The sequence below is a fragment of the Chenopodium album genome, chromosome 7 (genome assembly GCF_948465745.1).
Source record: "Chenopodium album chromosome 7, dcCheAlbu1.1, whole genome shotgun sequence".
Taxonomy (NCBI): Eukaryota; Viridiplantae; Streptophyta; class Magnoliopsida; order Caryophyllales; family Amaranthaceae; genus Chenopodium; species Chenopodium album.
In genome coordinates, this window is record NC_137840.1 from 70,201,843 (window position 1) to 70,214,557 (window position 12,715).

Below are 12,715 nucleotides of genomic sequence, written 5' to 3' on the forward strand. Positions count from 1 at the left end.
GATTTTATTGGGGATAAGGAATCAAATTATTATTGGTTTAGCTTTTGACCAACTAACATGTCATCATGTCATGGATATGTGGTTGATTTGACTACTAAGTGATTAACAAATAGCAATTAATCCAATTAAGCTAATGTCATAATGTGTGGTTGATTCGCTTACCATAATTTAGTTTCTTAATGAATCATATACGTCGATGAACCATGGTACCATTACATTTCACAAATAAATTCTCCAGATCATCCTTTATTCCCTTCATCTAAAGAGGTCCCTTTCTTCTAGTAGGATTTCCTCGTCATAATGTCAAAGTTGTGTATGATTGTAGTGGTCTTAAATTCAAGGTAATAGTTCATAGTGGCTTAATTACAGCAATGGATGTAAATTTTTTTAAATATTAAATATTTTCCCAAATTTTGCGCCGAGTGTTAAAAAAAAAACAATACAAGTCCATACATGAAGGAGAGACATATGAGATATAAACCTGTCTCATTGACTTTGATATTATGTCGGAGGACTAACTGAATAAAAAGTTTAAATTAATGATTAAAGTTTAAGATTGATTTTTATACTAGGATTATTTTAAGTTTTTATTATTTGTCCATTGAATGAGAAAGATTTGCGAGTGAGATTGAAGCACTAGGACGGTTCTAGTAAAAGGATTAGAACGCTAATATTTTTTTAATTTGTAATTGGGACAAACAAACCAATAAAAATACTAATTTTTGAAGACGTTACAAGTTGTAGCTTGTAAGAATATGTGTAGTAAAAATGTAATTTAAATTGTGAAAGAGAAACAATTGCAAACATTTCCTAAAGTACATTGTTTGGTGATTCACCACTAACTTGCACTAAAAGTTGCAAGTGGCCGAGTGGTGTTAGGCTGACACAAATGAGTTATTTAATTATTTAATGTTTCAAAATTATTTTCACTCTATGTTTTGTTTTTTTTTTTTTTTTTTTTTTTTTTTTTTTTTTTGACACACACTCCATGTTATAGTTCGAATTTTTGGTGAAGGTTTTTTAATACTACTGGTTGATATGCAATTTAAATAATATCATTGTCAAAGGTTTATCAGTGCGGCAAGCCATATGGTACGACAAAGGTTACTTGTAGGTGTTACTTGTATTTTGGGTTACTTGTATGAGTTACTGGTATGTATTACTTGTATTTTGGGGTTACTTGTATGAGTTACTTGTATTCTGAGCAGTGGTGGATCCAGGATTTTCGAACTTATGAGTCACCATCAATAATTGATCACTTGTTTCAATCCAAAAATTATATAAAAAAATTATATTTCACTAAAATGATTTCAATTCAAAAATAGGATCTAAAAATACATACTATAAAACTATTACATTAAACTAACTTTATGATTTTTCACTTAAAAACAAGAATTATATATAAAAAAAAAGTTAGATAACTTAAGAAACCGGTTATTAAATATAACAGGTCTCTTTAATGAAATATGAAAGCAGAGCAAAAAATTATTCTGACAAAAAGAGACATGTTATCTAGATAACAAGTCTCTAATGACGTGGTGGCAATAGCAGCAACAAAGAGACCACCTATCTGATATTTTAATAGGCGGTCTCTTTGATATTTAAAAAACTGACAGTGGACTAATCTCAAATAGAAGCAGCAAAGAGACCGCCTATCTGTAATAGGCGGTCTCTTAGTTTTTTTTTTTTTTTTTTTTTTTTTTTTTTTTTTTGTGTGTGTGTGTGTGTGTGTTGGTGAGTCACGTGACTCACTGTGCACCTTAATAGATCCGCCCCTGATTCTGAGTAACCCTTACAAGTAACCCCTGACCAAACCCCCATACTAAACAAGTAACACCTTACAAGTAATCCCTGATCAAAACCAGTAACACCCTACAAGTAATTCCATAATACAAGTAACACCCACAAGTAACACCCTGACCAAAACCAGTAACACCCTACAAGTAACCCCTGCCACACCATGTGGCCAGCCACATACAAAAATTTGTATATCACTGTGCATTAAAAAGTTACTTATTACTTGTAGTATTATACTTCGTAGTTATTTATAGGAAGATTTTTGTCGACAAGGAAGTACACGGAATAATAATTTTCATTTTCTTAATAATTGGTCGCATTGCATTTTCTTATTAATCATTTACATACTTATACGTACAATAATACAATATCACATATTCACAATAATTGTTTTCCAAAGTCTTTTGATAAATATTTGTTTATAAATTATAATATCTATATACTGAATTAGTGAATTCTATCTCCTAAATCCTAATAATTCTAGACTTCTTATATCACAATATATTATCACATACAATGTTATCTCATAATATCATATTACAAATGGACTAGGTTCATCATGGACAAAGGAGTTTGTAAAGATGGTCTACGATAATGTAGCATGGTGCATAAAGAGGTTATCATTTGGGTAAATAGCGAGGAATGTTTGGTAAGGCTACTGAATAAATGGTGAATGGTGATACCTCAAATTTGTGACATACAATAAAGTTAGTTATTCCTTTTTTCAGCCTGATTGAGGACAAATCTCTAAGAAAACATGATCTGTGTTGAAGCTAATTTTAGGTTTTAAGTGCTATAGAGTATAGTCCTAGACGTTTCCGACACTATAAATTACTGGAGTATGGTTGAAGTACAAATAATACATGCAAGTGTTTTGCATTGATAAAAAATTGAGAAAGTTAAACTCTTTAAAACGTTAAAGAGCTAAACTTCCTATTACCATGTAGTTTAGAGATAAAATATCCTTTGGACTAGTGAAGTGTAGTCTTTTTCTTGATTTGCGAGTGTAGCATAGTGTCACGTGCCGACTACTTTGCCCTAGTCACGCACCGTGCGCCACCCGCTTACAGTCCGTCGTAAGACGAGTCAGGCTTTGCCCCTTGGCACTAACTCCTTGTGCCCACGTAGCACAACCCTTTGTGCTGCTAGAATATATTTGCTAGCACGATCCCTTGGTGCTAACAAGTCCCCTTGGTTGAACCAAGCACTCACCCTTAGTGCCTTAGTCCGAATTTACGACTAAGTGTCGTAGACAATTGAGCACACAAGCTATCACCCTTGCTAGTATGCCTGATCACTCACTTGGCACCCTCGTGCCTTAGTTTTCCTCACACTCTCTAAGTGTTTGAAGGAAAGAGATTGAGTTGCAAGAGAACACAAGTGCTTTGGAATGCTTTTTGTATTGCTCTCAACTTGAATGTACAAATGATGCCTTGGAGCCTATTTATAGTGCTCCACCCTACTTACATAATTTCTCTAGAACGTTCCTAACCTCCTCAAATGGAGGGTTCTAGACTACAACAATCTGGAAAGTTCCCACCTCCAAAGGAACTTAGATACATGGAGGTTTCTACACACATCTAAGCCTAGAATGCTAAAGACTAACCTAGAACATTCTAGAACTTTACATACAAAATGTACATGCATAGAAGACCCTAGAGACTTCTAAGATGCACTAGATGAACCTTGAATATTCTAGAGACATCCCCTCTAGAATACTCCTCCAAAAGAACCCCGTAGATAGCTCCGGAACCTTCTAGAAGCTTCCCGCATTTTCCGGGCTACCTGCTGCACAAACTTGTATTTCGGGACCTCGTCTCGGAAAACCGACACCACCATCGTCTTCCTTGGCCCAAAATACGGCGGACCCCCAAATTTGGGCCCGTTTGGACTTCATTTGGGTCTCCAAACGACCCATTATTGTGTTACTGTCAAGTGGGTGTTCACTAGGATTACAAGCAAGGTGCTAAATAAAGCTCTTTAGGGGGAAGTGCTTACCTGAGCACTAAGGCAAGCCCCCTGGCTCCGATTGTTGCCTTGCTGCCTAGTGATCCTCTTGACGCCCATCCTTGGTGTGGGAGATGACCCGTGACAATAGGCTCGTATTTTGGAGCAGAAGATCAAATAGTCCTGCCTGGACCGTGCCATTTATAGGTGTGTTGCAGCATACATGTACTAAAAGCCCGCCTAAATCTTTAGCCTGAAACAATTTAAACTTTTGCCCAAGCCCAGCCCCACTCAGCCCACGAGCATCAAGTCTAACTTATTTTTTGTACTCCGTATTTATATTTCCAAATTCCAATATAAGTATTGGGTATTGGCAAGATATTTCCTTACCACAATATAAAAAATTAAAAACACTCTTTATAGTTAGGTCATTTAATAACTCATCTTTCCATTATCAAATTCAATTAATACCCATTATCAAATTCAATTAATAGTAGTCCTTAGACTATCTCCAATGATGAGACTCAAATTTGAGTATTGAAATACAAAATGAGTTGTTTTTTTTACCTCCAATGGTGATATCATACTCACTTCTCAATTTAGCAACTCGTGTGAAGCCTAATTTCCCAATAGTGAGACTCTTTAAAATATACAAATTTCACTTTCAATTTAAGCTCACTAAATCCATATCTTTTTTAATATAAAATATTGTAAGATTAAAAAAAAAGGTAAAACTTAAATAAATTACAAAATATATTAGAATATTGAAAGGGGTCTACACTTTTTGTCAAATGAGACTCAAAGTTGAGTATCTAAACTTAGCAACTTTCTTTTGGAGTTGCTAAGTTTAGATACATTGCAAAAAATATTCTCTCACTCCTAAAAATACTCACTTGAATCTCACCATTGGAGAGGGTCAATATATTAGAATATTGAAAGGGGTCTACACTTTTTGTCAAATGAGACTCAAAGTTGAGTGTCTAAACTTAACAACTTTCTTTTGGAGTTGCTAAGTTTAGATACATTGCAAAAAATATTCTCTCATTCCTAAAAATACTCACTTGAGTCTCACCATTGGAGAAGGTCTTATATTCCTTTTGATGTTAGTTTCAATTAAAAATTAAACAATACAAGTAATATGGTTATATGGTAGAAGAAAGGTAGTGATGATAATTATTTATTGTTGTTGATAATAGAAGATTATCTCCTTACTAATTATGTTAGAATAGACCTTATAAATAAAAATTGACCCAAGTTGTTCATATACATCAAGTCAACTTGTAGCTATGTATACATAGTTTAGTTGCAATATTTCATGATTATGGAAATTCAAGAACCATAAACCAAAATCAGTGAAACCATAAAACATGATTCTTCTACTCCTCTTCTTATTAGCCTCTTCTCTCATTTTCTTTTATCTAAAACACCGAAAAAATGAACCATTTCATCTTCCATCCGGACCTAATGGGCTCCCTATTATAGGCAACTTACACCAATTTGACCCTTCGAAACCTCACATTTACTTTGCTAAGTTAGCCAAGATTTATGGTCCAATCTTTTCTTTACGATTTGGAACCGTGCAAGCCTTGGTGGTTCAATCCACCAAGACGGCGAAAGAGGTCTTACAAACACAAGATCTTAACTTTTGTTATCGACCACTAATGGTAGGAATGCGAAAGTTAACTTATAATGGGTTAGACGGACCTAACGTTTACTCAAAACCTTGATAGATTACTTTAGAGAAATAAAGAAGATTTGTGTTGTTCATCTCTTTAATTTGAAAAGAATTGAGTCTTTTGCTCCAATTCAACACGAAGAGGTCATGAGGATGATTGATAAGAAATCTACCAAGTCTTCTGCTTCAGAAATTGTTAACTTTGAGTGAATTGCTAATGACATTTTCAAGCTTCAATTTATTTTCAAGTTCCTATATACTAGTATAATTATGTGGTACGTTACATACTCTATACATTACACAAGAGCAACGGTATCATGTTTTACTGTTTTAGAGTAGGATAAACCATTCAAAAAAAAAATAAAAAAATAATCCACTCATTTTTTTTTTATTTCAACTTTATGTCTATAGAAGTGTGTTAATTAAATACTTGTATTACGAAACGTAGGGAGTAGCTGAGTCATTTATTTGTTATCATCACTCCAAATTTTAAATTTTAGTAGTACTAGTCGTCCCTTAGTGTCTTCTATGGGTTGCTTTAAAATTTGACAATCTTTTAGATATGGACATTTAATAGAATATATGATACGCTAATTATTTATTCTCCTTGACAAGTAAGGGTCTAATCACTTCAGCTTAATTTCATTTCAGTTCAACTCTAATAAGTTCAGTTCAGTTCAGTTTTTAATTTTATTCTCTCATAAAATATTCGTTAAGTTCAGTTTAGCTCCAATTAGTTCAGTTCAATTCAGTTCAGCCCAATTCAGTTCAATGTAAACAAGATAACATTATCCTTTATAGTAGTAATATAATGATAATATAATATATTAAAACTCGAAAATCAAAATTGATTCGAATCGTTCATGCTGTATCATGTCAACATGTTAGTTCCATTAATTACCAAAAACAGAAAAAAGAGAGGCAAAATATTAAATAAAAGTCAACGTGTTACTTTCTATATATAGTACTTGCAAGATTACATGATTCTGCCAATAACAAAAATTTGTGAAACCATATAACATGATACTACTACTCCTCTTCCTAGCAATCTCCTCTCTTATTTTCATTTTTCTAAAACACAAAAAAAATGAACCATTTCACCCTCCGCCCGGACCTAAAGGGCTTCCTATTATAGGAAACTTACACCAATTTGACCCTTCAAAACCTCACATCTACTTTGCTAAGTTAGCCAAGATCTATGGTCCGATCTTGTCTTTGCGATTTGGAACCGCACACGCCTTGGTGGTTCAATCCGCCAAGACGGCGAAAGAGGTCCTACAAACACAAGATCTAAACTTTTGTTACCGACCACCAACGTTAGGAACGCGAAAATTAAGTTATAATGGGTTGGACATAACCTTTGCTCATAGCCTTGATTACTTTAGAGAAATAAAAAAGGTTTGTGTTGTTCATCTATTTAGCCCGAAAAAAGTAGAGTCTTTTGCTTCGATTCGACACGAAGAAATTATGAGGATGATTAATAAGATATCTACAAAATGTTCTGCTTCAGAAATCGTTAACTTGAGCGAGTTGTTGATGACCTTTTCAAGCTCCAATATATGCAAAATTGCTTTTGGCAAGAGGTACTTCTTTCGACCTTGTGATTTGGAAATAATTTACATATAACATATTACATTATCACGGTTATTTTGTCGATCTTCTACTAATTTAATACGAGTAAAATATTTGATGATGTAGCATGAGTTCTATAATAAAGTTTGTCTCATGTTAGCTAAACGCCAGTTTGATAAATGGTGAGTAATAAATAATAGTGATGATTTAGTCATTGCTACTTAGCTAGCTAGCTTACGTAGACGTGGTGGTAATAGTGCGGTGATGCGTGGAATTCTGTTAAGAAAGAAACACATGATTACTGACGGAGTTTTTTTATTTTATTTTTTCCTTTTCTTTAAACCCTTAAACTTTCGTAATTCTCCATAGTAACATTTGAATTTAATCAATAATTTCTATAATTATGGATGAATAATACTCCTCCTCCATACATTTTAATTAGACGAGGATCAAATTATATACACTAATCTACACGTTTTTTTTTCGTCGATGATTCCTCAACTTATAGTACGTACCATAATTATACAGAGTAGGAAATTCATAAAAAATGATTATGCAAAGAATTGTTTGTCAATTTAATCATTTTGTTGACATTTTTCTAGAAAATTGTGCTTACATTGAATACTCCATATGATTTTTGGCTTCTTTAATTCAAGAAGAATACAAACAATTTTATTGTTCTATCTCCATCCAACATGCATTGAATTGTGTACTTTCTAATAAATATCAAACACAAATGTACACTAATTATTGCAAATCATGTACTACTAGAATATAATATCTCAAATCCTTTTCCCATAAAATTTCACACAGGGTAAACTTAAACATCGAGACTTATAACTTATAAGTGACAAGAAAATACGAGTAGATAAATAAAAGCAATATAACAAGTCTTTAACATTATTTTATTGATGTTTCACAGGTATAGTGATGATGAAGGTTACAATTGTCACAAGCTTCTAAGTGACGCTCAGACTGTGTTAACCACCTTCTTCTTTGCTGATTACTTCCCTTCCATAGCCTGGCTCGATAAGCTAACCGGACAATCCTCTAGGCTTGAGAAGGCATTCAAAGACTTAGATACATTTTTCGAAGAAATTATTAACGACCATCTAGACCCAAGTAGAGTTAAATCTGAGCAAGAGGATATCATTGATGTTCTACTTCAGATTAAAAAGGAGAAAACCTTTACGTATGATCTATCTATGGACAACATCAAAGCTGTACTTATGGTAGCAAATTCCTTATTACCTTACTTTACTAAGATTTGTTCATAAATTGAGTGTTACATACTAAACTTTGTATTTGACAGGATATGTTTGTAGCGGGAACAGATACAAGTGCGGCCATGGTAGTTTGGGCGATGACAGAACTAATTAAGAACCCAACTGCGATGAAGAAAGTACAAAAAGAAATTCGAGACTCATCAGCACGAAATAAGGGTTATGTATCAGTAGAAGATCTACCAGATCTGGAATATCTCAAAGCCGTTGTGAAAGAAACATTTAGGATCCAACCTGCCGCTCCATTACTAGTACTCCGGGAGTCTCTCCAAAAATGTACCATAGAAGGGTACGATATTCTACCCAAAACCCTAGTGTTTGTAAACGTATGGGCTATTGGAAGAGATACCGAATACTGGAAGGATCCAGAAGTATTTATGCCCGAGAGGTTTTTAGGGAATTCAATTGATTACAAAGGGAATGATTTCATGCTCATTCCATTTGGTGCTGGAAGAAGAATGTGTCCTGGAATACTTCTTGGTGTTGCAAACTTTGAGCTTGCATTAGCCAATTTGTTATACTCTTTTGACTGGGGGTTGCCTAAGGGTATGAAGAGTGAAGATATTGACACTGATACATTGCCTGGTATTACTATGCATAAGAAGAATCCACTTTGCCTTGTGGCAAAAACATATTCATAGTTGCACCCTCCCTCCCCAATAAAAAGTTTTTATATTAGCTTTGTATGTATTTTCAATTTATGATGGGTTTTTTTAGTGTTGAAATAATTGGGTGATTATATATGTATAAATAATGACCTTACTAATCAATAAAATTTACTATATGTTGGATTTGGTTCCGATTTATTTATTTATTTAATTTTTTTTTTCTAGGATTGTTTAGAGAGCCACAAGGATGGGGGGGTGAAAATTCCCAAGATCATCTGGAATCGGGAGGGGAGTTCTAGCCACTCGAGTCTTTCCCACTCTCATTTCGAGTGATACAAATATAAATGTAGATGAAAAGATTTTTAAGGAATAGAGGGAGTATATATACAGGAAATACTTAAAAATTGATCTTTAATTACTATGGTAAACAAGCTTACTAAACTAATACTATAAAGAGAGTGAAATACTACCTCCGTTAACTATTATTTGCAACAAAGGGGTATTATTTGTGAGATATATGTTGCAAATAATAGTTAACGGAGGTAGTAAAAGAAATGTGGCGTTTAAATATATTATTCCCTTAATGATATCTACGGAAAATATCTCACACATATATTTTCCTTATTTTTCGATATCTCATGTATCTAACAGCCTCTCATATCGCACATGTGATGTTAATACGCAACTACACACTATCAAGAAATATTATTGGTTTTTACTCGGTGAAAATAGTATAGTGCACCCGGGTGCACCATGCACCTGGAAAGATGAACATTAGACATATTTTAAAGAACATGGCAAAAAAAAAAAACATGCTAGTGTTTGAAAAAGAACATACTTGTATCTGACAAAAGAACATGTTTGTTTTTGACAAGAACATGACACATTATAAAGAACATAAATTCTTTATAAAAAGAACATGTTATTTTTCATGGTTACTTGAGTGGTTGAACGTGTTTGAAAAATAACATAATATTTGACAAAAAAGAACATGTTTGTGTTTGATAAAGATAGAGGTGATCATTGGACAGGATGGGCCAAGGTTAAAAAATCAGCTCAATTCTTGGGTTGGGCCAAGTTTTGGGCCGAAGTTTTTGTGCCCAAACCTGCCCAAAATAGTCCGGTCGTGCGGGCTTTTCAGGTCGAGTAAAAAAAATCAACTAAAATGCATAAAAACGTATTCCGAAACCCGCCCAAAAATTAAATTTACGGGCAGGGTCCAACCCGATTTGGGGTCGAAAAAATTCTGCCCAAAATCCGTCCAAAATCGGGCGGGGCCGGTCTAAATTTGATCACCTCTAGCCAAAGAACATGTTTTTTTCCTGATTACTCGGGTGATTTTTTTATTTTTTTTTTATTTTTTTTCATACATTAAAGAACATATTGTATAATGTAAAGAACATATTGTTCAAATTCAAAGAACATAATAATCAAACTTTAAGAACATATTATGCTCATGTTCTTTATAAATATCTATAATGTTCTTTTTTTTCGCCCATGTTCTTTTATATGTATATAATGTTCTTTCCGAGTGCACCCGGGTGCACCAACCATACATTATTTGCTTGGTCGTCGTTCGCTATTGTTGAATTCAATTACACTCTCTATAGGCTGAAATAATTCAATAAAATACAGCTAAGCAATGATTAGTACACTATATATTTACTGTTTATAATTATGTGGGACGTACATCTCTATTCATAAAAAATCAAATTAAACGGCTAATTATGTATGTTTATAAATTAAATTAACAAAATAGAACCCATCTTTGTCCTCTTATGATTATTTTAGAATTTGTTGACTAGAACATCGACACATTAAAAAAAATCTAAATTTTACTAATAAATAACAATAATAATAATAAAAAGTCATATAATATCTAAAGGTGTCAATTTAGATGTCTGAATTGGCTTCGATTTCAGTGAGGGTCGAGTCAGGTCAATTTTTATAGTTGATTCATACTAGAATATTTTGTCGAATTAAAATATGAATCGAATATTTTTCAAATCGAGTCGGGCCAGGTGTGATGTCATGTAACTCTAATATAATAAATTATCTTTTAAAGTTAAATTAATGAGTTAAAATACAATGTTAGAAGAAGACTATTCTTAATTTGGCTTACCTTTACCTTTCTGCTACTACAGTCTACAAAGTACATATTACATAATACACCCTAAGCCAAAAACCAAGGGAATCATATCATTCCTATATCATGATACTACTACTCATCTTCCTTGCAACAATCTCTCTTATCTTTCTTCTTCGAAAACAAAGGAAGAATGAACCATTTAATCCTCCTCCGGGACCTAAAGGGCTTCCTATTATCGGAAACTTACACCAGTTCGACCCTTCAAAACCACACATCTACTTTGCTAAGTTAGCAAAGATTTACGGTCCAATCTTGTCTACACGATTCGGAAGTGCACCAGCAGTGGTGGTTCAATCAGCCAAGACGGCGAAAGAGGTCCTTCATACACAGGATCTTAACTTTTGTTACCGCCCATCAATGATTGCAACACAAAGACTAAGTTATAAAGGGTTAGACTTAGCTTTTGCCCATAGTTATGCATACTTCAGAGAAATAAAGAAAATATGTGTTGTACATCTTCTTAGTTCGAAAAGAGTGGAATCTTTTACTCCGATTCGACAAGAAGAAGTCTTGAGGATGGTAAACATGATTTCTACACAAATTTCTTCTGGTTTAGAAACTGTTAACTTGAGCGAGTTGTTAATGAGTTTTGCAAGCTCCAATATTTGCAGAATTGCTTTTGGCAAGAGGTTTGTATTATTGCTTACTATAATTAGTAATGTCCTTTTGATTTGAAATTTGTTGAACTGTACAGAATCATCATGTCTACTACGACTAAAACAAAAGTTAAAAGAGTGAAAGTGAAAAAAGGTACCCTAGAAAAAAAGCTATAATGATCTTACATAATACATACCATCTAAAAATGAAAATAGGAACATTTTGGATTTTCAAAATAGAAAACAGGAACTGTAATGCGAGACAGAGGGAGTACTAATAGTAAAAATAAGTAAGGACAATTTGGTAATCTTATAATATGTCTATGTTTGTCAAATTCATCATCAACTCTCTAATTCAATATTGTGCATGTCATGAGGAGTGAGGATATGGAGGGATGGCATCCCATCCCCCTCCCCCCCCAAAGTAATGGGAGTTCGACTCCTCATAACTCTCGTCCATTCCTGTGATATGGTGAGGGACTGAGGGGGCCCTTTAGGAAAATTTGCCAAAAATAACACCATATTTGGGCGATATTCCCATAATAGCACCACCTTTTGATTATTCCTGAATAACACCACCTTTCACATGTATTTGCCAAAAATGAAACAAAAAAATCATTAATCCATTTAGGCTTATATCAATAATAATAATTAAAAACGTACAAACTATTTTTTAGACAATGAAAATTTCATAACTAAAGAGCAAATTACTACCTAAGAGAGCTTTAAGCCTAAAAGTAACTTTGGGATCTCTTGGAACCGAGAAGGAAACTCTAACCACTTGAACTATCACTCACTCTCGAAGCCTAGAAGTAACTAAAAACAAGTTAACACACCAAACTAAACACACTTACATCAAACGAGCAACCTTGTGTTACGTGGCTGAGGACCAAGATATGGATTAGTGATGAAGACCACCAATTGCATAACACCATTGACTTCAAAGCCGGTAAAACCAAGAGAAACTTACAAAACCTTATTGTGGACCAGGAATTGCCAACTTAACCGAAAGAATTGAGATGGATCAAGTGATGAGAACTGAATCATTAATGTGCTATTTAAAATACATAGATAGTACGGATTGTTGC

At 33.7% G+C, this 12,715-nt stretch overlaps 1 protein-coding gene and 1 pseudogene across 1 annotated transcript; both read left to right on the plus strand.

Moving 5' to 3' along the window:
* The first annotated feature begins 6,374 nt into the window (after window positions 1-6,374).
* LOC145639355 (cytochrome P450 83B1-like) lies at window positions 6,375-8,983 on the plus strand. Its single transcript, XM_081690581.1, has 3 exons — window positions 6,375-7,002; window positions 7,914-8,223; window positions 8,304-8,983. The coding sequence occupies exons 1-3, from the start codon at window positions 6,440-6,442 to the stop codon at window positions 8,913-8,915; spliced, it is 1,485 nt and encodes a 494-aa protein (XP_081546707.1). The 5' UTR covers window positions 6,375-6,439; the 3' UTR covers window positions 8,916-8,983.
* A 2,111-nt stretch (window positions 8,984-11,094) lies between these two features.
* On the plus strand, window positions 11,095-11,706 carry LOC145640602 (cytochrome P450 83B1 pseudogene; annotated as a pseudogene).
* The last annotated feature ends 1,009 nt before the right edge of the window (window positions 11,707-12,715 follow it).

What these genes read in the sequence shown, in the direction of transcription:
- LOC145639355 (XM_081690581.1), top strand. Translation starts at nt 6,440, where the DNA reads ATGATACTACTACTCCTCTTCCTAGCAATCTCCTCTCTTATTTTCATT. An exon ending in AAAATTGCTTTTGGCAAGAG is followed by an intron (nt 7,003 to 7,913) that starts GTACTTCTTTCG and finishes GATGTTTCACAG; the next exon opens with GTATAGTGATGATGAAGGTT. An exon ending in ACATCAAAGCTGTACTTATG is followed by an intron (nt 8,224 to 8,303) that starts GTAGCAAATTCC and finishes TGTATTTGACAG; the next exon opens with GATATGTTTGTAGCGGGAAC.